We start from the raw sequence: 12,598 nt of genomic DNA, 5'->3' as shown, positions 1-12,598 counted from the left end.
AGGGAGGAAGGGAAGTCTCGGTCCCGCTGCCGCCGCGCGCCTGGCTTCGGCGTTCTCGCGAGGCCCGCACGTGTTCAGAGGACCGCGGGGTGCGTGCACGCGCGCGCGGTTCGAGCGGCAGCAGGCGCAGGCGCGGGCACGGAGAGGGGCGGGGCGGGCGGCCGCAGGCCCAGGCGCGGGCACGGAGAGGGGCGGGGCGAGCGGCGGCCGTTGCGGCGCGGAGGGCCAGGCAGGGGGCTCAGGGATGCCGCGGATCTTCTGCTGGTGTCTGCTGTCGCTCGGGGTCTTGCTGGTTCGCTTCTCCTGGGAGCTAAGCGACATCAGCATACCCAGGAAGCTGTGCGGCAGGCACCTGGTGTCAGAAATAGTAAAACTCTGTGGCGATGCTAACTGGAGCCAGCTCCGTGTCAAGGAGGAAACGCCTTTCGCACGGCTGGTTTCCCAGGCCTCGGGAAAGGCTGGAGCCTTCATCCCCGACCACTTCAGAAGCTCCCCAACCCCTTTCCCGGTCTGGGGGAGAGGCACAGACCCAGGTAAAAATCTAAACCAAAGGCATGTCTGTTCGTCTCTGTACATTTCTTATCCCAGAATTTGCTCTGTCACAGAGTGAGCTTCTCCAGAAATGGAGTTTGTGCCCAGTACACAGGTAAATAAAATAATTTAAAAACCAGTATGTTGAGAATGTACAAAACCTCCATGAAGCTTTTTTTTTTTTTTTTTTTTAACTTAGAGGAAACAAGTGGACACATTTAGGGTCTACACATTTATGTAAGAATGCTGTTTCTTCCCTAACTTCCCCTTTCTGGAGTGCCCTTGTCATCTAGCAAACTCCTTTTTGTCCTTCAAAGGCCAACTTGTCTTTTTTCCCTGTGCGGTTATCATTGATCTTTTCATAGGCAATTGCTTCATTCTCTATTCCAAAGTAGTATCTAGCATATAGTTCTATTTGACTATCATCAGGACTGACTACATGTTTGGCCCAACCAAGTGCAAGATAAAATGCAGAGCCCCTTTGTTCAAAAAGCAGGAAAAGGCCATTAAAATAATAAAATGTAAAGCTTTTTTCCTTTCTTGTCCGTATCTCCTCTGCTCACACACACGGTCCGTTTTCCCATCAGGCTACCCTTAAGTGTTCATGTGTTCGTGTTTACTTCACTTAACAAGTTCAAAGATAAAGTGATTGAGAATTTGAAGACTGAAACGATGGAGCATTAAAACCAAATGCAAGGCCTGTGCACAAGTCTCACTCCCATAAAGCCAGCCCTGCATAATATATTATATTATGGGGACTGTCTCATGCATGTGTTTATCTGAAATGCCAAGCAGAGGGCCTAGCACATAATATGTGCTTAATATTTATAGAATTTATGATTCATGCTTTCAGGCAATCTTAGGAATAATATTATTTCATATCTATTGGTATTTTTCAACTATGTTTTTACAGTTTGTGACTGATATATTGTAGTCCCAATGTTGTTTGCCATAAGAAAATCATTGTCTTTTAAAGTAAGCTTGGAAAAGTCAAGATTTCTGAAATTAAGGAAACAAGTAGACTGTCATGCTAAAAAGAGACTTTAATGTAGATGATTGAAACAAACTAAAACAGTGCCTAGCACATTGTAGGCACTCAACTTCTGTTTAATGAATGAATGAATGACACTTATAAAATTATTGCTAAGGGAATTAAAACTTTTAAAGACAGGAACCATCAGATTGAATCTTGATCATTTTCCACCATCAAACCTACCTGTGTATAAACACACTTTGTCCTTTTCTTACAATGGAGGAAATGTCTCTCCCCAAACTTTTCTATTTGTGCTTTAGTTTGATGAATCTCAAACTATAACGTGCATACGAATAATTTGGAAATCCTATTAATATACAGGTTCTGATTTAGTAGGTCTGGGGTGGGGCCTGAGATTCTGCGTTTTAACAAGCTTCCAGGTGATGCTGATGCTGGACCATACTTTTGGGTAACAAGGTCTAGTTCACTTAACTCTCTTTTTCTTCCCTCTCTTTCATATTCCTTTCTCCCAGACGTGCAAGGAGGGCCTTCCGTTTCTTCTTCATGTTGAATGGGCATTTCTCTCAAATCGAATACTGTGCTCTCACTACCTGTTCTATAATCAAAATTTAACCTTCAGATTTCCAAGCTTGAATTTGTTATTTAAAGAGACTTTGGAATCCCTTTTTTCAACAAAGCTGCTCTGAAGACAATTTTCTTAATAAAAGAAACTTTAAAACTCAGACCTGATTAATGACCCCTTTGTTTTAGGTGTTATTCTCACTCCCCTGTAGAAATAAATGTCATTAATTCAATGAGGGGGGACTTGCAATGAAACAAGACTTGTAGGAAATAAAAATATAACTGAAAATATTTCAGAATTATCATGCCCATTAAACCTATTACTGTGGGGACTATGTAAAGGACAGTTTGCTGAAGTAGAAATAACATGTGACAATAAAGCTTGAGTTTTAATGAAATATTTTTTGAAATATTTGGAAAAAGGAAAAATGGGTTTAGGTTATCCATACGAATTTGTGTTAAAGTTTTTTAAATTATTAATTTATAAACAGAGATGACATTTATTCTGTCCTGTTAATTTCCAGGGAATAATTTAGAAGTTGAAGAGAGGTTTGTATTTCCAATATACAATATACTCGTATAATTATGCCATTTCTTTTACATATGACTATGGCTAAAGAGTTGATTAATTTTTAATTATCTTTGGCCAGCAGGACACATTACTGTGTTAGATCAAGTCAGTTATCCACAGTTTTAATCTTCTGATGATCTATTTGAGTCTGACACAGGAGGAGATAATTTGGTACACTGATATTAAAAAATGCTTTCTTTCAGAGCTACTCATACATAACTTGAATCTGAAATTGTGTGCTTCCTGTTAGTGGAACCTGAGGGTGTGGGCGATATCTCCAAGACCTACCCCAGACTGTGGCACCATGAAGTGGATATTGTATTTCTAAATTCTGGCTGAGTATGGTTCTTCCTAGCTCTTAGTGCCTAGTGAAATTATTAATGTTTCAGCATGAGCTTTTTATAATCCACACTCCTATTCCAGTTAGATTGACCATATTCTCCTATTCTTGGTTTTCATTCACCTATTCTTCGTTTTTTGTTTGTTTTTTAGATATCATCACAACTGGTCCATGCAGAGCCCTCTCTTTATACATTAATTCAACAAAATTTGAGTGCCTATTATGTGCTAGGCACATAGGGTTATAAGAGTAAACAGTGATGGCTCCTGCCCTCATGAAACTCACAGAATAGTGAAGATAGACAGTAAACCTAAGGAAATTATACAGTATGTTAGAAGATGATTGTGTAAAACAGACAAAGATCCCAGGCCTCATGCAGCTTATAGAAGTAATAAGCATAATAAGTATGTAAATATTAGAAGGTAATAAGAGCTACAAAAAAATAAAAAGTGAAACAGGATATGGGAGATCAAGAGTTTAGGGAGGTGAAAGGTGGGATATAGTATTAAATAATGTGGTCAGGGTTGACCTCATTGAAAAGGTGAGATTTGATGAAGGAGGTGGTAAGGGAATTAATCAAGTAAGTATCTGGGGAAAGAGTGTTTAGGCAGAGGAAATAGAACAAAGTCACTGCTGTCTGGCGTATACAGGGAACAGCAAGGAGGCCAATGTGGCTGGAGCAAAAAGAGAGGAAAGCAGTAGAAGATAATGTCAGAGAGGTAATAAGTGGGCAAGATCAAATAGGGTCTTTTTGTCTATTTTAAGGACTTTGTCTTACTCTGAGTGATGCAGGGGAGTGACATAATTGACATTTTAAAAAGATCACTCTGGCTACTGTATTGAAAATAGACTGTAGGGAGGCAAGAGTAGAAGCAGAGAGACCTATTAGGAAGGGTCTTACAGGTGATAGCAGCTGGATGAGAATGATAGCAGTGGAGGAAGTGAAAACTGTTATATTCTAGATATATTTGGGCAGATTTGATATGAGATATGAGAAAAAAGAGAAATCAAGAATGACTCAACACTTAATTTTTAAAAAGTGATTCTAAAGTTTTTTGTGTAGAACACCTGGAAGGCTGGGGTTTTCATCAACCGAGATAGCAAAGGCCTCAAGTGGAGCAGGTTTGGAAGACAATGTCAGTACTGTAGTTCTGTTTTGAACATGCTGAGTTTGAAAAGTTCTGGTGGAGTTTTAAACATGTTGAGTTTGAAGCATTAAAGTGGAGATATTGAGTAGGAAGTAGCAGGATATAAGAATCTGGAATTTGAAAGAGAAATCTTGTTTGAAGGTAGAAATTTAGGAGTCACGGATACATATACATATACATACATATATATATATACACATATATATACATATATATACATACATATATATATATATACATACATATATATATATATACATACATATATATATATATACATACATATATATATATACATACATATATATATATATATATATATGATCTTTTTGAGCCATAAGACTGGGTGAGATGACCAACAAAGTAAATATAGACAGAATAGATTACCAAGGACTGAGACCTGGGAGACACCAACATTAAAAAGTTCAGGAGGCAGAATTTGCAAAGAAGATAGAAAAGGGGCAAGTAGTCAGGTAGGAAGAAAAGGAGAGAGATGTTCTGGAAACAAAGTGAAAGAAGTATATCAAAAGGGGTGTTTTTGATAGTCAGTTAAGGTAAGAATTGACTTTTGAACTAAGCAATATAGAGGTCATTGTGACCTTGATAAGAGAAGTTTTGATGCAGTGATAGAACAAAAACCTTGTTAGAGTGGTCTTAAGACAGAATAAGAGAAGAGGAATGAATTAGTAAATATAGAATACTCTTATCAAGGAGTTTCGTTCCAGAGAAGAGAAAAGAAATATGGTGGTAGCTAGCAGGGTAAGTGGGCCCAAGAGAAATGTTTGTTTATTTTTAAGTGGGAGAAATAAACATGTTTGCTGATAGGAGTGATTCAATAGAAGTGAAAAATCGGTGAAGGATATAGGGGAGGATTGCTGGTGTAACATCCCAGAGTAGGCAAGAGGAGATGAGATGTAATACATAAATGTGGGAATTGACTTTAGAGTGGATAGTTCATCTATGGAAATAGGTAGGAAGGCAGAATATGTGGATACAGATGTTAAGACATGGCATGAGTAAAAAAAAAAAAAAATTGTGAGGGAAGCAAATTTAAGTTCTCTTCTGATTGCTTCAATTTTCTCACGTGGTAGAAAGCAAAGGTGGCTGAGAGTGAGGATGGGACTCTATTAACATGGTAAACTGCATTGATAGATTTTGTGATCTTGACCTATCCTTGCATTTCTGGATTATTTATAAAATGTGTTTATGGATTCAATTAATTAATATTTTATTTAGGACTTCCAAATCAACATTTGTAAGTGAAATGGGCTTATAATTTTTTTTTTAAATCTCATATTTTTATCTAGTTTGGGAATAAAGATTATACTAGCTTCCTAAAATGAGGTGGACGGCTTTTACTCTTTTCCTGAAACAACTTGTATATGATTGAAATTTACTGATCTTGAAAAATAGTTGGAACTCACTTCTAAAATCATCTATGTCTGTGTTTTTTTGAAGGTTGTAGTTATGACTACTCTTTTAATTTCCTTGAATACTGTGGATACGTTTATGTTTTCTGTGTCTTTGTGTGCACATTAAGGCATTTTGTATTTCTAAAAATTTATCCATTTCATCTTGATTTTGTAAAAATTTTTATTGAATCAAAATTGATTGTTCATATTTTTGGGGTTCAAGATTGAGATATGTTGATCACATCAATATTACTAGCACATATATTGTTACAAATTGTAATTATTCTTTATGCCTCTTGTCCAATCTCTCCCCATCCCCCTCTCCTTCCCCCCTACCCCCTCCAATTACCCTAGATTTTTTTCTCTTCTTCTGAAAGAATAATGGTTACTCTGTTGATTTGTTGCCTAAATGATCTGTCCAATGCTGAGAGGTGTGATCAAGTCCCCCAATATTATCATAGAGCAGATGCTTCTTCTGTCACTCTGAAATGGTCTTCATGGGGAGAAACATCTTCTTCTTTTCTTTATCTCTGCTGATGACTCTTCTTGTGTCAATACACTCCAGTGGCTGGAGGACCATCTGTGTGGTGGTTGTGGCATCTAGCCACTTTCATGGTAGCCATGGTTATAGCGGTGGCTGTCATGGGCCACCCACATGGAGGTGATGTTTTTGGCATGCTCCTTTGTGCTGGTGGTGTGCCTGGTTTGGGGAAGGGAGTCCAGTCCCTGGATCCATGCCTCAGGTCCCCAGGTAGGCCCCGAGGTGCTGGTGCAGTGTGTCTGGTTGTCGGGGGGGGGCATGTCTGGTCCCTGGCTCCATACCTCAGGTCCCCAGGCAGGCTCCTAGATGCTGGTGCAGTGTGCCTGGTTTTGGGAGGGTGGTCTGGTCTCTGCTCCATACCTTGGGTACCTAGGTGGAGCTCCAAGGTGCTGGCAGTGTGCCTGGTTGTGGGAGGGGGGTCCAGTCCTCAGCTCCATGCCTCAGGTCACCAGGTGGGCCCTCAGGCACTGGTGGTGTGTCTGATTGTGGGAGGGTGGTCTGGTCCCCTTCTCCATACCTTGGGTTCCTGGGTGGGCCCTGAGGTGCTGGTGCAGTGCCTGGTGGTGGGATGGGGAGTCCAGTCCCTGGATCCATGCCTCGGGTCCCTGGGTAGGCCCTGAGATGCTGGCACAGTGTGCCTGGTTTTTGGGAGGGGGGTCCAGTCCCTGGCTCCAAGCCTTGGGTCCCTGGGTGGGGCCCTGAGGCAATGGCGGTGTGCCTGGTTTTTGGGGGGGTCCGGTCCCCAGATCTATGCCTTCGGTCCCTGGACAGGCCCCAAGGCACTGGTACAGTGTGCCTCGTTGTGGGAGAGAGGTCCAGTCCCCTTCTGCATGCCACAGGTCCCTGGGTGGGCCATGAGATGCTGGCAGTATGAGTGGTTGTTGGTGGGGTCCCAGTCTCCAGCTTCATGCCTCATGTCCCCTTGCAGACCCCAAGGCACTGGTGGTATGCCTGGGCTGGAACTAATTTTTTGTCCTTTGCTTACTTCTAAAATGGGGAAACTTCCTGTGGGAACCAGTACTTGAGCTGTGTGATTGAGCTAAATTGCCGCTTTACTGCTATTTCCCTGGGGAAGGCTTTTTGTGCAGCTCAGGGTTTAATGGTTGAACTTGTAGGTACTTCTGGCTCTCCAGAGACCCAGTGTACCCTGGTTGTTTAGAAACTCTGATCTGGGCCTGAGTCTTTTCATCAAACTGCACCCCTGCAATTCTGTGTTCCTGACCAGTCTCTGAGTGGCCCTGTGCTGATTGGGTGGTGGATTGGCTCTCCTTACTGTGTCCCAGTATTCTTCTGGTGGGTCCGTCTCTCCCACTGCCCATGCTCCAAACACTTCCCTTGGGACAGGCCCTGTGCCAGTCCCTTGCAATGACTCACCATCCTCTGAATGGCTCCCCTTTTTCAGCTGTTCTGGTTCCTTACTCCTGCATGGGTCCATGGGAACCCTATTAGTGGTCTTGCTGTCCTGGGGGCCACGAAGGCCCTCTTCTCCCCTGCTGCCTCCAAGTAACTCCATCTGAAGGGCACAGCTGTGGCTTTTGCCGGCTCCTGCTCCATGTGCTCAGCAGTTCCAGGCTTGAAGTGCCTGGGGCTCGAAATGGTCAGAGCAGTTTTTTCTTTCTCTCATCATGGTTTCTCCTGCTTTCTTGAACGCCGTAGGTCTCTTCTCCTCTTCCCCTGAGCTCTAGTGGCCCCAGCTTGGCTGATGTTACATTTTTATAGTTGTAAATTGGTTGATTTTGTGGAGAGAGTGACACTAGGGACTGCCAATTCCACCATCTTGACCAGAAGTCCATCTCGATTTTTAAATGTATAAGTATTCATAATATTCATTTATTTAAAACAAACTTGGTTGTATCTATACTTATTTCTTCTTTTCCTACTGTATTTTGATCATTTTCATCTTTCTTTTTTCTAATTAGTCTAGCTAGCATTCTGTTTTATTAATCCTTTTAAAGAACAAACATTTTAATTAAATACAAAGTTATTAAAGAGTGCTGTAGGACTCTATCTGTAAGGGACAGAGATTCACTTAAATAACCTCAAGAAAAAAGGGGAGAGTAGTTGTTATAAAAACAAACAAGATCTAGAAATGGACCTGGAAAGGCTTTGGAAAGCCTAAGGAATCATATCAGCTCTAAAAAACTACCTTTTCTCTTCCTCTCTTATTTTCTTTCTAAGTCTTTTCTTTTCCCTGTATTTATGTTCCTTTATGACTTTAGTTTGTCAGGAGAAGCCTCATAGAATCCTATCAGCTTTGGTTCTAACTCATATTTTTCTCATTACTTCTTAGCTCTAATTTCAAAGAGAGGAAATATGATTAGGCCAATTCATTTTTTCACATGGCATGGATTGCTGGCCATTGTAATAGATTGGGTTCTTTTGCAGTCAGGTGCCAACCTCCAGTCTGTTCAACTGTGGCTATATGGTTGAGTCACATGGTTCAGAACACGGCTGCCGAAGGGCTGGGACTACAGTGGAGGTTGTTGGCAAATATATACTCCTAGAAGATATTGTAGATGGATAAGGGCCATTGATGGAAGTCCATAAAGCCTCCAAATAATTACTTTTCTGGAGTTATTTTAGTTTCCAATATCCAATAATGCTGACTGAGTTAAGAGCAGTATAACAATACTAATCAGTTCATTGTACCTTAAGCATATCACCACTTCTTCATTTCTTTATATTTCAATGAAGAGCAAAATAGTTTCTACTAACCACTTAGTTATAAAATGTACATAAGACAAATAACCAATTTGAAAATAGGCAAAGGATTTGAATAGACATTTCTCCAAAGAGGATATACAATAAGCATGTGAAAAAATGCTCAGCATCAGTAATCATTAGGTAAGTGCAAATCAAAACCACAAAGAGATACCACTTCATGTTCATTAGGATAGCTAAAATAAAAAAAATGGAAAATATCAAGTGTTGGTGAGGATGTAGAGAAATTAGAACCATAGTTTTTAAATGGGATTGTAAAATGGTGCGGCTACTGTGGAAACGTTTGGCAGTTCCTCAAAAAGTTAAATAAAATTACCATATGATCCAGCAGTTCCACTCCTGGGTATATACCCCCAAAACTTCAAAATATATGTTCACATGAAAACTTGTATATGAATGTTCATAGCAGTGCTATTCATAGTAGCCAAAAAGTGGAAATAACTCTAATGTTCATCTACTGATGAATGGATAAACAAAATGTGGAATATCCATACAATGGAAAATTATTCAGCCAGAAAAAGATTGAAGTACTGATAAATACTATAACATGGATGAACCTTGAAAACATTATTCTAAGTGAAAGAAACCAGACACAAAAGGCTATATATTGTATGCTTACATTTATATGAAATATACAGGATAGGCAAATCCATAGAAACAGAAAGGAGATTAGTGATTTCCAGGGGATAGTGGGAGAGGGAAATGGGAGTGACTTCTAATGGGTATGGGGTTTCTTTTTGGAATGATAGAAATGCTCTAGAATTAGATATTGGTGATGATTGCACAACCTTATGAATGTACTGTAAACCACCGAATCGTATATGTTAAAATGCTGAATATTATGACATGTGAATGATAGCTTAATAAAACATGTTAATTCAAAATGTAAAGGTTTCTAAACCTTTTTATAGGAAAACATTACAACTATTTTAGTTAAAAATATATTGGTTTTGAATAACCATTCTCTCTATTCTTTGTTTAAAATGTGATTACTTTTTTTTAATAATTAGCTGATTTTAGTATTCCAATAATAAATTTTCATCTAAAGGATGATTTTAATAAAGTAGGATTTTTTTTCTTGTCTCTCAACAGTCTCTACTTCTGCCACTCGGGAAGAAGCAATAAATAGTTGGGAGATGCAGTCACTACCTGAGTATCGGTATAAAAATGTCAACTCACCCCCTGATAAGACAAGAGATTTTTCCTCATCCCATTATATCAATCCGTATATATATGAGAGTGTAAAATTTCAGAAGAAAAGTATGAACAAAATTAAAACCATAAGCAGTTTGTTTTGGGGGAATCATCCCCAAAGAAAACGCAGAGGATACTCAGAAAAGTGTTGTCTTAAAGGATGTACAAAAGAAGAACTTAGCATTGCATGTCTTCCATATATTGATTTTAAAAACTTAAAGGAAAAAGGATCATTACTGTGACTGAGATATACTAATCATCATAGGAATTATATTAAATAAAAGCTTAATATATTTATTTTACTTTTATTTTCAATTTTTTTGGTAATTGTTAATGCTATGCTGTGAACAATATTCGAATGTACTTGCAAGTATTTGACAATACTTTAATGATGGTAATAGGAATCTTAGTATTTTTCTTTGGTAACCCCCTTTTTTTCCCCATATATATATATATATATATAAAAGATGTTACTGGAGGTGGCATGACCCATGTAGACATCTAAGAATTACCTGTTCATTTCTTGTCATTATGATTGAAACTCTCTTAAGCTTCATTTAAATGAATTATGGAATGTTTTGCATTCCATCTCTGTGACATCCAGACTGATGTCCATGACTGTTAGGCTCACTCCATTATGCCAGTACATTTGTCCCACCAACTTAAAAGTAACTAACCAACCTACCACTCCTGGTAGGAGCTCTTGTACTGTAATAGAAGGTCCACTTTTAATTTCTTGCGTTTTATTATAGCAGCTGGTCAGATTCTCTTCGTAGTTTCTACTGAGGACTTAAAGATAGTTCGATGAGTACCTTTAGGCTGTAAAATCTCTCCAAGATACCCTGTCTTTGCTTTGAAGGTACTGATATAATGTGAATCAACATATAATTGATTTTTCTATACCAAGGGTTCTCACAGCATGGTACCTGACCAATCTAGCAGCATCAGTATCACCTGGGAACTTATTAGAAATGCAGTTATGAGGTCTCACTCCAGAAACTCTGGGTAAGGTGCCCAGCAATCCATGTTTTTAAAAGACTTTCCAGGTCATTTTGAAGTAAGTTAAAAGGCTGAGGACCAGTGGCAATATAATCAACATATGAATACTGTTGAAGTCCTACTATTTGTGTGCTGGCATATCTTAACTCAATTTAGATGTTATAACAATAAGTTTTTGGTGTTTTTTTCCACTTTATGTGCACATGTGAAATAATTTTAATGCTATAGATTAGAACAAATCTTAATCCAAAGAATCCAAACTGTAATTTCTGCTTTTTACCCATTAATTAGTGGGTAAGCATCATTTAAAACCTTTCTCTATTTTCTTTTCCGAATATGTACTGTCATATTCTTTTCAATTAAATATTTTATTCCTATTTGGCTCTGTTATTTCTTAGGACAAAAGTTCTTTTCCACATATATCTATATCATATATACTTCCAATGCATTTATATATATATATATATATATTTTTTTTTTTTTTTCCAGTTTCAGGGTATAGTCCACATTCAGTTATCTTTGTAAATATAGGGAGCCACCCCTTTAGATACAAAATGACTGATTATATCGTGGTTCAATGATGGAGTAGGTCTGCTAGGCATTAGTTGAAAATGCACCATTAATTGAGATTTGCCTTCTTGGGCTAATACAGCGATGCATATGAACCAGTTTGAAAAGGTATAGGTCTGAACTTGTAGTTTAAGAGTAAAAATATAGCTTATTAACTTACTTATACACATCAAAGGACCAATTTAGAAAATCATGATATTAACCAGCTGTGCCATTATTTGCATAGCTATATACTTCCCTACCTACTTTAATAATTTGTGTTAGGTTAGTTTGCTTCTGGCTTAATGTCTGCGTTTTAATATTTAGAATTATGCTAACAATGATGTTGCACATTTGGATAGAACACTCACATTTATCTTATGAACTGAGAGCAATCCTAAAACAGGAAAAAAAAAATGAATGTAAGCTGAGATATTTTGATAAGCAACTTGTTGAGGCTCCTTTATGTTAAGTTACTTGATAGTTAATGGTAGATCTGGATCACGATTTTAATCCTGACATCTTGCTCAATGCTCCTGACGTCTATAGAATCATGTGCAGAAATTATCCATGTATTTTTAGTTTGGAATTTTTTAATTTGGCATCTACTTCATTTTGTTTGGCATCTGTGTTGGTTAATCTATTAGTTTCCCCAGCTCCAAATCTACTATTTTTACTCTGCTTTGTGATGTTACTTGGATCTTATAAACCACAGGTTTCTTTTACTAACTGGCTTCCTGTTAGGTTCTGCCAACAGGCTGCACAAAAAGGAGACTCCTTCCCCTTTTTCTCGCTCTTTCTTTCAGCATCACTCCACTTCACAGTGTGCACTTCTTCACACTGGTAGCAGTGGTTGTTTCCAGTTTCTAGTTTTATCCTCAACTTCCAGAACCAGTCTCATCACCTTCTCTCAGAGATATTAAAACCAGCTGCCTGGTGCCCCTTCCTCAAAGGTCTGAGTCCCACCTGTGGGGGTCCTCCTCCAAGCTCCTGAGGTATAAGCACCAGCTGGACAGCACATACTCTTCAGAGGTTTT

General features: G+C 38.8%; 1 protein-coding gene across 1 annotated transcript; it reads left to right on the top strand.

The window, feature by feature from the left end:
- Nucleotides 1-244: 244 nt before the first annotated feature.
- On the top strand, nt 245-10,255 carry INSL6 (insulin like 6). The gene is made up of 2 exons (XM_063080414.1): nt 245-533; nt 9,912-10,255. Exons 1-2 carry the CDS (start codon nt 245-247, stop codon nt 10,253-10,255), a joined length of 633 nt encoding a protein of 210 aa, XP_062936484.1.
- The last annotated feature ends 2,343 nt before the right edge of the window (nt 10,256-12,598 follow it).

This window comes from Cynocephalus volans, chromosome 16, assembly GCF_027409185.1.
Source record: "Cynocephalus volans isolate mCynVol1 chromosome 16, mCynVol1.pri, whole genome shotgun sequence".
NCBI classification, from domain to species: domain Eukaryota; kingdom Metazoa; phylum Chordata; class Mammalia; order Dermoptera; family Cynocephalidae; genus Cynocephalus; species Cynocephalus volans.
Note: the sequence above shows the minus strand (reverse complement) of the source record. Positions and strands in the feature narration are given on the sequence as shown.